Source organism: Equus quagga, chromosome 8, assembly GCF_021613505.1.
Source record: "Equus quagga isolate Etosha38 chromosome 8, UCLA_HA_Equagga_1.0, whole genome shotgun sequence".
In the NCBI taxonomy this organism is placed as follows: Eukaryota; Metazoa; Chordata; class Mammalia; order Perissodactyla; family Equidae; genus Equus; species Equus quagga.
This window is the reverse complement of record NC_060274.1, coordinates 61,818,740-61,833,976: the sequence shown is the minus strand read 5'-3', so window position 1 is coordinate 61,833,976 and position 15,237 is coordinate 61,818,740. Positions and strand designations below refer to the sequence as shown.

The window sequence follows — 15,237 nt, the reverse complement described above, 5'->3', positions numbered from 1 at the left end:
TAAAATTATCAAAAGTTAGAAGAGCACTTAATTATAATTGCTAAGTCATTCTTAAGGAAATGTATGTTTTTATTATATAGTTTCCTAAGCAATTTTTTTCAAAGAAATTCTATAAAACATTGTCAAAATAAAAATTAGCCTCATTAGAAAAATCAAAAATACACCTTAAAAGACCATAACACAGTCAAAGGGTCTAGTCTAAGCTTCAAAGAAATTAAAAAAAAAAAGTTATCTTAAAAGAAATTACACTTTTATCTAGAAAGTACAAAATTTTAACGAATTAGCAAATTTAATTATCTTATTTCAGCAAGTGAGCTGTTAAACTGCAAAATAAAAGAAGATACACTCAGCCAATAAACACGTAAGATCCTCTCAAGGCACAAAAATCTTTGACTTAGAAAAAAATCCTTCATTCTATACTACATTCCAACCCAAGCATGTCACCTATTTAGTTATCCTCTTCCTAAAGTTAATAGAAAAAGGAAAGAGATACAAATAAATGAAATAAAAATAAACAGAGTACCTCAATAAGAAAATAATTCTTTCGGAAAGCATAAATTTGCTTGGACAATAAAAGCAAAAATGTAATCAAGGAATATATGAATATTTCCAGTGGAGATTTTCAAATTAAAAGACATGTTCTACTGCCACTTGTAGACAAATATAATTGTCAACTAAATTACAGAAATTAAACAATAGATTTATTCCAAAGGAAAACTAACATATGATTAAATCTTCAAGGAATACAAATAAATACAGAAAATTTAAACACAATTTCTAAAACAATTTTGACATGGTTTCTATTCTTTTGTAAAAGAATAATTTTAAAAAACCAAACCTGCCATATTCGTGTAAGTCCATGTTCTAATTTCTTTTTTATGTAGCCACGATCAAAATTAGTTTCTTCAGTACCCATCATATTACTCCCTTCTGAAAATAAAAGATCATATACGTTTCTAGATTTGCTGCTTCAGAATGTTTCTGTTTTCCAAAAAATACACTTGGACTCTCATATATTGTAAGCTTATGTAAAACACAGTAAATATGTTCAATATTTATGCAACCACAATGTCAAGTAATAGGTATTAGGATAAACCCATTTGATAAGACAGATAAACATAGACCCTGAAATGTTGAGGGTTTTACACCTAAGACCACTCAACTCATACATGATTGGAGATGGGATTCCAACTTGGGGAGTGTGATCCCAGAGACCAGGTTCTCAATGACCCATATACTGCCTGCCTACTGCTAGAGCATTACACTACCAATTAAAATCCATGTCAACAAAAGTACAGACTGCAGAACTGCTCACATAGTGAAGTAATGACACATATATTATATTTCTCATGATCCAGAATAGTTGTATCCTTTCCAGATAAATAATTTAACAATGTGCAGTTCAACAGGTAAGATCAATGACCTGCCTCAAAACAAATCTTCCCCAAAAGCAAGTGAAAATACACATAATTTTGACCTTATGAAGTACTGTGAAGAATAATTTTCAAATTACTGATTCCTACAATTTTATTCCTTAATGTGAATATTAAGGAATATTAAGGAAAGGGATAATTTCAGGTGAACAAATGACTTTTTAGAGTCCTAGATATTATCAGCTGACTGCTAGACTAACCAGAGTCCAGAATATTCTTTAAATGTACAGATTAGGGTCAAGGGATTTTAGCAAAGAGGACTAAGTATATAAGGTTCAAATCGAGTTTTAAGTTTGACTCTACACCCCAATGAAAATATATACATATAAACGTATGTACATACATAATACAAGTAAACTATTAGCCTGAAGCAAAAAAGTAAGCTTCGCCACAATACATACTTATAAATATATACTATATATATTTACAGTTCAGTTTTTAAAACAAATCAAAGTAATTTCCTACCAGAAGCAGAAATAGTGTCCTCACTGTCATGCTTTTCATGCCATTCCATAGTCCTGTAATAGCTGAGCATAACTTCCCACAGTGCTTTGCACAGGTCAGCAAGGCATGGAATATAGCTGTCTGGTGTAACATGCTGAAGAAAATGAGAAGAGCCAACTTTCAAATTATCATGTTTACTTTAACACTTACCGTTAATCAAACTAAAATGCTATGTTATTAATCAAATTCATTCAAGAATTAGACAAAATTAAGAAAATTTCTTCCATTGATACACCTAAAGAGAAAGTTCAACAGCAAGAAAATTTTGTTCAATTCATTCCCATTTCAACATGGCTTTTTAGTATTCATTAGAAATAATAGTTCACATACTATGAATCAAATTATACTACTAGTCCATATACTACTAAACTGGCAAGTTTTCTCATAAACAGCAGTACAAACTTCCCCAAGTGTGCATTTTTTCAAAGACATGCTTCTTAGCATGCAAACACAGCTTTTCATTTATCCTTGGACCTAAGTCATACTTGCAAAAAGGTCATATTTAGAATTCAATCATTTCATTTGTGTAAATTAAGTAAGTACCTCTGACAATGTCTAAATTGCTTAGGTCAAATGGATACAGACACTCCATATCTGACGATAGCAACATTTTAAAATAATGTCTCACATAACATGACTATGAAACAGTACGTAGTATCAAATCTTCTCCCTAAAGGAAGATGCATGAATTTTTCCCCCTCTATCCTTTGTAAAAACTATCAGTAGGTCATTCTCCCCTTTTTTTCTGCAGGTAGAGTGACGCCTCCACTCTATTTTATAGGCTTTCTGTCTGTCATAATGGAGCATTTGCTCCATCATTTGACATTTCCTAGCATTTCTTCAGTTTGTAATCAATCCACCACAACTGATCATGCTGATAAAACACTGAAAGGCTAACACGACTCTGGTGCAAGCCCTGTAAGGTAAATAGCTAGCAGAAATAAGCTATCAGCAAGTATAGCTGTGGTGTGATTGATGCCCAGATCATAGTTGCTCATAGTTGGTAGTAGTCCTCTCTCATTCAAAAAGTTTTTTTCTCTCCATAATAATCCTATACTCCTCATTTACTAAACATTCATCAAGTAATTAATAAAAATGTTAACTTGTGTTTTTACTAATTATACTTTAGTAACTAACTCAGTACACTTTTGTGTAAGCATGTTAAATTTCTGAAACTCAGCTAGGAAGCAGTAAAATAAAGGAGTTGTTAAGCTCTGGAGTCAGACTTCCCAAGTGGAGTTTAGGCCAAGAATGGTAGGGTGGTTCAATCTTACAAGATCTACTAATATAACTCGCCATATTAATAGGTCTAAGGAGAAAAACCAAATGATTATCCCAATAGACGCTGAAACAACCCTTTGACAAATTGAATGGCCATTCCTAATAATAACTCACAAGAAAATAAAATGGATAGATACTTCCTCAAGATGAGAAAACTTTAAAGCATAACCACTGTGGCCAGGAACAAGACAAGGATGCCCACTATCTCCACCACTATTTAACAACGTTCTGGAGGTACTAGCCAATGCAATTAGACTAAAGAAAGCAGTAAGAAGCAAAAGAATAGAAAAAGAAGAAACAAAACTATTTCTATCTGCAAATGACATAATAAAACACCTAGAATATAACTCCTAGAGAATCAATGATAAAACTAAGTCAAACAAAAAGGATTCAGCAAGGTAGCAGGTTCTAAAGTTAACATGCAAAGAACAATCACATCCATATACACAAATAACAAACATTTAGAAGATGCACTGAATGAGAAACATCCATTTATAACAACAAAAAGATTAAATTTTTAGGAATAAACTTAACAAAAATGATCCAAAACTTTACAAATAAAACTGAAAGACATAAAAGTAGACTTGAACAAACAGAAAGATATCACTTAATTCTTAGTTAGGATGACGCGACATCATCAAGATGTCAGTTCTCCCTAAGTTTATTTATTACTTTACTGAGACATCAATAAAAAAGTCCAGAAACAGATCATGCCTCATATAAAAATATGGTATATGATAAGGATGGCATCTCATATCACTTAGGTGAAGATAGGCTTTTTTATAAATAGTGTTGAGACAACTGGATAGTCAGTTGGAAAAAGACAAAATTAGACCCATGCCTCACACCATACACAAAAATAAACTCCAAATGGTAAGAGATCTAAATGTGAAAAATAAAAGCATACTGCACTAGAAGAAAACATGAGTTAATTCATCCCTCACCTTGATGTAGGGAAAGGCTTTCTAATTATGACCCCAAAATCAGAAGTAATAAAATTTGATAAATTTCACTACACAAAAATTGAAAAATGAATTTACATGGGAAAAAATCCATACCATAAGCAAAGTCAAAAGACAAACTTGAAAAAATATTCACAACATATACCACAATAAAGAGTTCATATCCTCTATTTATAAAGAACTCATAAAAGTTTTGAGGAAAAAGACCAAAAATCCTATAGAAATATAGGAAGAAAGCAAAAACACACTTCACAAATGAAGATATAAAAGTGGCCTTTGAATGTATGAAAACATGTCCAAGTTCACTCATAATAGGGCAAATGTACATTAAAACTACAATAAGATATAAATTCTCATTCATCAGATGGGTGAAAATTTTAGAGTTGACCATTAACAAAGATTCTTTCCTTGACCAAACTCTAGCCAGGCTCCTCTGAGCCCTCTTCTCAACTAGGCCTCAATCTTGGCCTATAAAGACTTGAAAAAAACACTAACGTAATTTCTAACAGCTCAAGGCCACATGTTTAGGATGACCCTAGCCTGCTTTAAAGTGCCTGCCTGAGAAAACTCAAGGCTGCCAGGAGAATTTACTGTTTGTTCCAGCTGACACCTAAAGATAGGCCCCTATCTGCCAGCCCCTGAGGGAGAAGATGGGAGCCTAACTTCAGTAAGCCCCAGTTAGCAAACCCAGGTCGGTTTCACATGGACCAACCTCCATCACTCTTCCTGCTTTTTGTAATTTTTCACTTCCCTGAATCTAGTGAGCACCTGCTCTACCTCCTCCCTGTTCCCTCATTCTCCCTTTAAAGTGCCCAGTTAGCTCTGTATAAATAGAAGTTAAGTTCAAATCATGCTGGATTCTTTTCTCTATTGCAACAGTATATAACTGATTAAAATCTGTCCATAACACTTTAATTAGTGGCCGGCTTTGTTTATCTTTGATACCATATATACTCTGTTGGCAAGGCTGTGAAAAAAACAGGCAGTATCATACATTGCTGGTGAGAATACAAAATGATATGATCCCATGGAGAGGAATCTGGCATTGTTTAACAAAGCTACACGTGTATTTTCCCTTTGATCCAGCAATCCCACATCTAGGAATTTACCCTGAAGATCTATCTCAAACAATGTGAACAAGATTCAAACATATGCACAAGGTTATTCATTGAAGGACTATTTGTAATTGCAAAATACTGCAATCTATCTAAAAGTCCAAACACAGGAGATTGGTTAAACCAACCACTGTTGATAGACACAACAGAGCACTAGGCAATGGTGAAAAATAAGCATTTTAAAAATTTTTAAATTAAAAAAATTTTTCCCTTTCACATGATATATATGTGAGAAAAATTTTCTGTTTTAAATTATATATATGTCATAAGAAATAGAAAAAAATAATGAATATATATGCTTATCACAAAAATAAACACAGGGAAGATAAATGAGAAAATATTGACATTAGTTACCTATAAGAGGTGAGTGGGGGATGCAATGGAAGGAAGACAGGAGGCAGTGAAACCTCTCTGGGTATATCAAATTGGCTATTCACCGAAGAATTAGAACAGCTATCCAGATCTACACATGGCTTGCAGAGATAAAATACAAAATATTTTTGCACAGTTATGCCATAATTTTTTATGTTTACTTTTGTAATTACTACCTCTACAATGAACCAGTCTTGATTTTTTTCCCTGGTTTAGTTTTACCACATCATTACGCCTGACAGATCTCTTATACCACACACATGTAATGAAAACCAATACTTATGTACAAGGTCAGGAAAAAGCTAAAAGCCGAGGGTAAAGAAAAGCAAAAATCACAAAAAAGTTCTAGGCTGCAACCCAGCAATCATTCACCTGGATAAAGGCACTCTTCTGCAAGTCAATTTTTTTTATCTTTCATAAATTCAACTTTGCATAAATTTATATTATGCAAATAAATTTAATCTAATTATATCCCAACATTCTTTGATAAATAAAAGGGAGTGTTGATCTTATTTCTTCCCAAAGAAAAATTATGACTATACAAATAATTGTGTTATAGTCTACCAGTTAATTTTTATTACACTTGTCACAGTTTAACAAGCCAGAAAATTGAAATTTAGAACTACTAATCTCTATTCCCCACTCAACCACTGTCTCGCTCCATAATTCGCCTTTTATTTGAGGAAAAGGAGCTTCTTTACTATGTTACCTCTTGACAATTTGCTGAAATTTACTAAGTTTAGATGAGTTTAGGGAAATATATGTGAGATTTTTTTCAAAAAATGTTGAAATTATTTAGTGAAGTTACAGCAAGCTTTTTCTCACCAAACTGATGCAAGTGTAAATAATTCACAGATCTAGCTAAACCACTGCACATGCCTAAAAGTCTCCCAAAAGAATCCAAATTTCATTATTCAAATATGTTCATATGTACAAATCTAAGACTATGATACACTGAGCACCTGATAACAAGATGATTTTTGCCTAAATTTATATTCTAAAATAGAAACAAATGTAGAGATTCACTGTACTAAATACATATACAGCAAACAGTTTAATGAAAAAGGCACGGTAGGATAGATAAAAAATACTGTTTTCAATTCATTTAAGCCCAGTTTTGTTAATCTCCATACTTGAAGACTATGCTGGCAACAGGTTAAAAGAATCATTTCACTTTAAAACCAGACTCCAGAAACCACTTTCCACTATACCATGCAACCAACTGGTGTCAACTCTCATAAATGTTTCTTTACTAAAATTATTACTAAATAATTTAGTAGCTATTACTAAACACCATACTACTAAAATCATTTGCAACTAGTGTTCTCTCGTTAATTTATAAAAATCACCTCCAAATTTCAAATAGAGAATCCTACTACATAGACATGGGTGAACCATAACTATAATGAAAGAGATTAAAAGAAACCAACAAACAAAGCAAATAATTGCATGAGCAATCAAAAAATAAAAGGCAGGCCAAGAAGAGAATCTGAGTTTCTGAATTAACAGCACATGCAACTTCCACTCAGCACCAATTCTTCTTCACACTGGCAGAGCATAACAGAAAGAGGTCTAGACAAGGAAGCAGAAGGCCTGTGTCCCAGCCGGCACCAGTTCCACAACTTACTAGTCACACGCCTTCAGACAGTAAACCACTCTGCATTTCAGCTTTATCTTTCATGAAACAGTGTTATATATTCCTGACTACCTCATCATTGGTTTAATCCATGCACTGATTACTAAATACTTAACACTGCAACTCGGTTCAAGTCCCAAATAAGGGGGGGCTTCATTTCATGTAAGACCAGGAATACCAAGGCAGAGGAGCATCATATTGTAATTCCAGTTATATGCTCTTATCATATATCAATAATAGCAATGAAAATCTTGAATTAATCAATTTAGAAAATATTCACACAGTGAGAAACCCCAAAGAACTAAATAACACGTCTTGAAATTTTTTTTTTAATTAAAAGTATTTGGGAAATAGAAATTTAATTATCGGGGCCGGCCCCGTGGCCGAGTGGTTAAGTTCGTGCACTCCGCTTCGCCGGCCCAGGGTTTCGCCGGCATGTGCTCCACAGGCACTCTTTAGTCCCAAGGTACATTAGAAACAACCAAATCACCAGACTGAACTCCAGTTAAACCAAGCCAGACAACCTATTCCTTTCACCTGCCCTATGCTCTCTTCCTCTTGTGCCGTTGTTCATGTTTCCATATATCCCTGGACCCAGCCATACACACCGTGCCTGTTGAAATCCAAGACCCAACTCAAAAATCACAGCCTCCTCTCAATAAGAAGATACACTTTTGTCTTCCTTAGACTCCCTTAAAGAACTGTATTGACCTCACTGACACTTTGTCATTTAAACTTTTCTTATTGTACCTGTGATCATAATTAATGTGACCTTACTAGGTTGTAAACTCTTTAAAGCCTTATTTATCCTTGCTGATGTGAACTGATTACGTGATTAACAAAAGCTGAGTAATGACAAGGGAAGTGGTTTATACTTATTAAGTCAGAGTGCTAAGGAAATGGAGTCTTGTGTCTTCTACCAGCATCCATGAAACAGTAACAGGCTAGCTTGTTAGTTTACAAGTAAAGTAAAATTTCAGACCCTTCACAGATCTTAACAAACTAGCAAGTAAATGGCAGAGAAAAAGGAAGAGATGGATAAATTTTCTTACCTATTTTTTGATCATTAAGTTTTGAATTTTAAAAATTACCAAAACCTACTTATTTTAGAAATCAATAATTCATATATAAGAAAATTAACTGTGTGCTACATATATGTGATAAGAATAAATCTGACAGCTAAATTCTTAAAGTATTCTAAACCTGACCTCATAAAGCACTCAAGTAAATAATATTATTCCTCTAAAAGAAAATGTTTCTCTCTTTGACTAAATGTTTAAATTTGTAGCTTCCAGTAAGAAAGGAAAGGGCCACTCACCTATCCAACAAATCAACCAAATTAACCTCAACAATCAACGAAATGTCCCAGTTTAATTTCCTTCACATCCCAAATATACCTGAGTGATAAACAACATAAATTATTCTTGATATGCTACCTTCTAGTATCTGACAATCAAGCTATTAAAAACAAATCAGCATTAACATGTACAGGAAAAGGGATAAAAGCAGACACTGCTGCTGAGGACTGTAAACTGAAACACATTTTCTAGAAGGCAACTTTAGAAATATGAACCAAAAACCTTCAAACCACAAAGCCTTTGACAACGCAATTTTATTTCTCATTTATCCTAAAGAAATAATTAAAGATGTGTGCAGAGATTTAGCTTTAAGAATATTTACTACAGTGTTGTTAATAAGGACAAAAGCTGGAAACAAATATCTAAGAATAGCAAACGGGTTAATTAATCCACAGGATCTCTTATAGTGAAATACTGTCAAGCCATTAAAAGTTTTGTAGGTGGCATATTTACTGAAATGGAAAATTGTTTATAACATAGCAAGTGAGAAAAAAGATTATCAAACTGTGTGTACAGTAGAATCCTACTTTTAAAGGGTGTTTGTATATACACATTAAAAGAACCAGCTTTGCCTGAAGAAATATTAATTTTTATTTTCTTTTTGCTTATCTGTATTTTCCTACAACTAACGTTTTAGTTGTATAATTTAAAATATGTATATTTTTAAGAGTAAACATATTAATTAGTGATTGCTTAATTTAAGCAACTACTTATATAATCTATATTCTGTCTAAGTCTATAAAGATGGTGAGTGATGTAAAAACACCTAAATAACAGACTAGTTTAAGAAATCAGAGAGAGAAAAAGGATAAAGAGGCAGTTAATTCAGAAAGAACCCAAAACAAGATGGTTACTACACATGAACACTAAATTTAGCTCTGAACTTCCTGGCAGCTTATCATCTATGGTAGACTGAATCTGTATACTCTCACACTATGTGATAAGAGAAAATATATTAATTCTTCACAACAGAAAGTGCCCTGAGAATTCAGCAACAGAAACATGTTTTCAACTTAAAAGAGGAATTCGTCTTTAGGTATCTATATGAACATCAAAATAAACTATATCTTCAATAGAGATCTTACTAAAGATATTTATTGACCCTCAAAAAAATGACATTGAATTATAATTGAATAACAGATATTATTTATAAGAATGAAAATTAAAAGCCTAGAAGAACAGAACATTAGACTAGTCTTTAGTTTGTCTTTCTAGGACGTATGCTTACAAAGCACCTGTAAAAGTTCATGGCACAGAGATGGTGCTCATTGCTGGCTTTCTTTCCCTCCCCCTTGATCAAATTTGAACTGTCAATATCACACCAATTAGAGACAAAGAGGGGAATCCAATTACTCAAGAAACATTTACTAAACACCTCTGATGTGCCAGCCTCTGAGAAAACAAATACTGAAATGATTTCAAAAAGTTTTTCCGGGGCCAGCCCAGTGGCATAGACATTAAGTTCATGCACTCCTCTTCAGCAGCCCGGGGTTCATGGATTCAGATCCCAGGCATGGACCTACACACTACTCATCAAGCCATGCTGCGGCAGTGTCCCACATACAAAACAGAGGAAGACTGGCACGGATGTTAGCTCAGGGACAATCTTCCTCTCCAGAAAAAAGAAGCTATGAGAGGGTAGAGAGTCCATTTAGAAGCAAATGCACTCCACAAATCTGGAGCATCTCATCAGCCTTTACTATTTGTGAGACTGAATCTTCCAGTTTCTCTATGAGGAAAAGAATAATATGGGAGGAAAAAATCTTTTGTCAAACATATCTGTTTTTATTTTAGTAGCATCTTCAAATAGTACGTGCTAAGAAAAATGGAATATGAATTTAAAAACTAAAAGAGAGACATATGAACAATAATTAAGTTACTACATACTGTACAGAGATCCTTATATTGCAGCTTTTGGAATTTTGTATCTGTGTTTCCTGCACATAGTTCCACATAACCAAGAACAACTTGAAACACAGTATTGTGAATGGCTTGGGTGAAGTGCATATGAAGTTGATCCATTGCTGTCTATGGAAAGGAAAAAAAATAACAATTTCATGTTATTAAAATAAATAAATTTCAACAGTTTTGCAAAACATACGAAAAAATCTTTACCAGTTACAGCTACAACACAAAGATCACTATTATTCACAGAATTATAATTGTAGTGTTGATTATTTGAAAATAACCCTTGAAATAACCACAATATCACACCACTAAAGACAAATCTAAATCATGAACACTGCTCTGTTGCTCTATATTTATGACTGGGTAACCATCCCGCTCTTTCTCAAACATGTCATGCATAATCACACCTTCGGTTCCCCTGTGCCATCACTCTCTTACATGGTTCAGGATTCTTCTCAACAGTCACCTTCTCAGAGAAGCCTTTCTTGACTATCCTATATAAATCAGTACTTTCATCACTCTATCCACCGACCCCGATATATATTTATTTACAGCACTTGTGACCACCTGCCATCATGTTCATTTATTTCTTTAATGTTTGTCTCCCTCAGGAGAAGGTAAGATACATGCTCCAGGCCTATATCCAGGTGCCTAGAGCAATGCAAATAGTAGGTACCAATAAATATTTAATGAGTGAAAGAATTCATCTAATGGGGGAAATCAGAAGTAATCATTGTATTTTCAAAGGTCTTTAAACATGTCCCTCAAAATTACCAAGTGTATTCCTTCTTGTATTATTCCCTTGGTATAGCTTAAGACATGAAATTAATAAAGTACAATAAACAATCAAATTTATTTATTCAGATGTTAAAATGTGAATAGAATTTAATTGCTTTGTAAAGCCTTAATCTAAGACAGGAGACTACTTAAGGGAAGAAAACACTTACAACTATCACGTTCAGATGTTCTATAGATAAATGTATAATCCTGTACGTGCAGAAGATACAATTAACTTTCAAACCATGGCCGCCGTTTCAAGGTTTTCAAGGAAGCCCTTGAGTAGTAAGAGTATGGAAAGCCATGCACTGTGGGAGTAGTGAGGATAGTCGAGGGATAATAGAAGCCTTTAAAAAATCTGATGGATGCAATGGACCTGTTGTACAGACAAATGTACACAGTGCACAAAAGTGTATATACCACTTTGAGGGACTCATGCTAGCCCAGCTAGGAACCCAGAAGCTCCAAATTAAGAAGTTCTCATTCAGGACCAAGAGCTGAGGTAAAAGAGGCTACACAGCCTCTCTCTGTGAATCATCTTATGCTTTTTAAAAAACCTACATAAAATTGCGAAAATATTAAACCTAACACTTCATAGTTCAAAGCAAACCTCTGTAATGTTTTAATCATACTACATACACTTAGCATATGTGAACAACCATGTTTACTAAGTGTTAATACAGCATAAAAATTTACTTTGGTAAATGAAACAGGACACTACATTAATAATTTTCAGTTTTAAGCAATCATGAAGATCAATAGATGCCTGATTAAGAAAAAAGCAAACATCCTTTCAAAACTGACCTGTGTTTTTCCAAGAAGTCGATAAGCTTGTTGAACCTTAGTGTAATGGTTAATGTCAAAATTCTTGCAGATTTTGGAAAGAGCTACATCCAACTGTTCCTATGTAATTAAAAGAGGAGGCCAGAGATGGTTAAGGAATAATGTTTTCAAGGCAATGAAAAGAAAATAGTAAGACTAATTTCTCTCATTTAATTAATATCTAAACATATTTACTATCACACTGGATTTAAAAGTCAAAAACAAATTTAGAGGTTTGGCCCCGTGGCTGAGTGGTTAAGTTTGCGCACTCTGCTTTGGAGACCCTCGGTTTCGCTGGTTCAGATCCTGGGTGTGGACATGGCACCACTCGTCAGGCCATGCTGAGGTGGTGTACCATATAGCACAACCAGAAGGACCCACAACTAGAATATACAACTATGTACTAGGGGGCTTGGGGAGAAGAAGATGAAAAAGATTGGCAACAGATGTTAGCTAAGGTGCCAATCCGAAAAAAAAAAGTGAATAAAAATAAAAATAAATTATAATTCTCATTTGGTACCAACTATAATCAAGTTTTCTGAGATGTTATTGACATGCGAGTTTCTAAAAACTCACGACTAGTTTTTCAAGGGACACAAAATAAGTATAATACTAAAGAAATTTTACATTTTATTTTTTCTTGACTCTGTTTCTTCAAGCATCTGCTAAAATTTTACAATTAAATGTACTGAATTTGTAGGACTATTGAAAAATAATTTAAAAATCCTTCTGCAATCACTGAAAACTAATTCTCAATAAAACTACATTGATCTTGGGGGCCGACCCTATGGCCAAGTGGTTAAGCTCTCATGCTCTACTTTGGTGGCCCAGGGTTTCGCCAGTTCCGATCCCAGGCATGGACCTAGAACCACTCATCAAGCCATATTTAGGTGACATCCCACATATCGGAACTAGAAGCACCTACCACTAGGATATACAACTACGTACTGGGGGGCTTTGGGGAGAAGGAGGGGAAAAAAAAGAAGATTGGCAACAGATGTTAGCTGAGGGCCAATCTTAAAAAAGAAAAACTACATTGATCTTAAGAGTACATTCCTCAAGGGGCTGGCCCCGTGGCCAAGTGGTTAAGTTCATGCGCTCTGCTTCGGAGGCCCAGGGTTTCCCTGGTTCGAATCCTGGGCGTGGACATGGCCCCGCTCATCAAGCCATGCTGAGGCGGCATCCCACATGCCACAACTGGAAGGACCCACAACTAAAAATACACAACTATGTACCAGGGAGCTTTGGGAGAAAAAGGAAAAATAAATTAAAAAAAACGTACATTCCTCAAGGTATATACTTTTTTATCTAAATGCACCCACTTCATTTATGGGTTTATATTTCAATAATTTCATTTTAAAATAATGATTTTCTACATAAGTACAGAATAATATTGTATATTAAGGGTGAAGAGATATTGGGCTTTCAAAGAAAGTCCTCCTTAAAATATTCAGGTGATTATTTACTTAATGGATTTTCAAAGCAGTTATCTTTATGTTTATAAAATAATTGGTCATTCTTACAATCAGTAAACAATTGCATTATGATCAAAAACTACTTTCACAAAAGGTTATTTGAAAGTCCAGCTTCAACTTTTATAAGTACTCTTATCAGGAAAACAATAAAATAAAATATCAGAAGAAACCAAAAAATTCTTATTAAATTTATTAAAATGACTACCCTGCTTTGCAAAGACTGCCAAGTTAAGATGTGAACTCTGAATACATGTAGAAGGAAAAGCAAGACATCATGCCCACAATAAGTTATCCAGTTTCCACATTTTTGATGAACTGTATGAAATATTATTATAAGATTCAAGAATTTAGGAGAGTTTTCATCAGCCAATAGCTGTTTTTAAATAAATTAACTCACTAAAAAGAAGTACGTGATAAATAAAAAATAAGTACTACATGTTAAGTATTTTGGTTATAATTTACATGAGAACATACCTATGACTAACAGTTTTGGGATCTTTCTGCATATGGTGATATTTTCACATAGTGTTTTAGATCCCATAATTCCAAAACTATTACAGAGTTTACAAGTAGATTAACATAAACTTGACCATGTATAGGTATTCCAACTGAAAAATAACAAATAAAGCACAGTGATCTAGAAACACTGATAATAACACAAAAGTCAAAACATAAGAAGCATCTATACTGTTCAAAAATCTCTGAAAAGAAAAAGCCTTTAACTTATGATGTAATCCTTCTTACCTCAATTTGTTCTAAAGTATCTTGCAGCTTTGAATTCAGTTCACTATTAAATAAAACAAAGAGTTAGATGTGTCCATCTTTAAAAGAGACAAACTAAGTGCTAAATAAATACATGCTAGCTGAATAAATAATCAATAAATTTACAGATCAACAGTATGAGCAGTAACTGTGGGGCTAATTCCACAGACAGTGCAGTAAGGCAAGAAAAATAAACAAAAGGAAAAGGATTAGAAAGGAAGAAATAAAAATGTCATTACTAGCAGCAATAGGATTGTGTGGGTAGAAAATTCTAAAGAATCTATATATAAAAATGAGAATTTAATAATTAAAAATTGATTGGAAAATTGATATAAAATTAATTTCTATATATTAGGGACAAAGAATTAGACAATGAAATTTTTTTAAATATCACTTCAAAAAACCAAATACCTGAGAATAAATCTAATAAAAAATATACAACAAAAAACTGGGCTAAAATAAAGACAATTTAAATACATGGAGGTACATACCATGTAAACAGACTAGAACCTAGTTAAGATACCAGCTCTCACCAAAAGGATCTCCTAGAATAATAAATTCTAATCAAAATCCCAGCAGGCTTTTTAATCTATTTGTGGAAACTGACAGCTGCTTCTAAAATTTATGTGGAAACTCAAAGGGCTAAGAATAGTCACGAATATCTTGAAGAACAATGTTGGAGGACATACATTAAAATAGGTAAAGGTTTATTATAAAGCTACAGCAATAAGACAGCGTGGTCTAACAAGGATACACAAACAGATCAACAGAACAATAGAAATAACGGGCAAAAGGCTGGAATGGATAATTGACAAAGGAGATCTCCATAATG

The 15,237-nt window shown here is 33.6% G+C and overlaps 1 protein-coding gene across 1 annotated transcript in view; it reads right to left on the bottom strand.

Annotated features, from left to right (window-relative positions):
* The window catches only part of VPS50 (VPS50 subunit of EARP/GARPII complex), a 135,833-nt gene that overhangs the window by 77,399 nt on the left and 43,197 nt on the right, over positions 1-15,237 (bottom strand). Inside the window, exons 10-14 of the mRNA XM_046670423.1 lie at positions 14,388-14,430; positions 12,151-12,249; positions 10,549-10,689; positions 1,899-2,031; positions 839-930 (exon numbers count right to left, since the gene is read on the bottom strand). Coding sequence (XP_046526379.1) covers positions 839-930; positions 1,899-2,031; positions 10,549-10,689; positions 12,151-12,249; positions 14,388-14,430 — 508 coding nt within the window. The remainder of the gene's footprint in view (positions 1-838; positions 931-1,898; positions 2,032-10,548; positions 10,690-12,150; positions 12,250-14,387; positions 14,431-15,237) is intronic.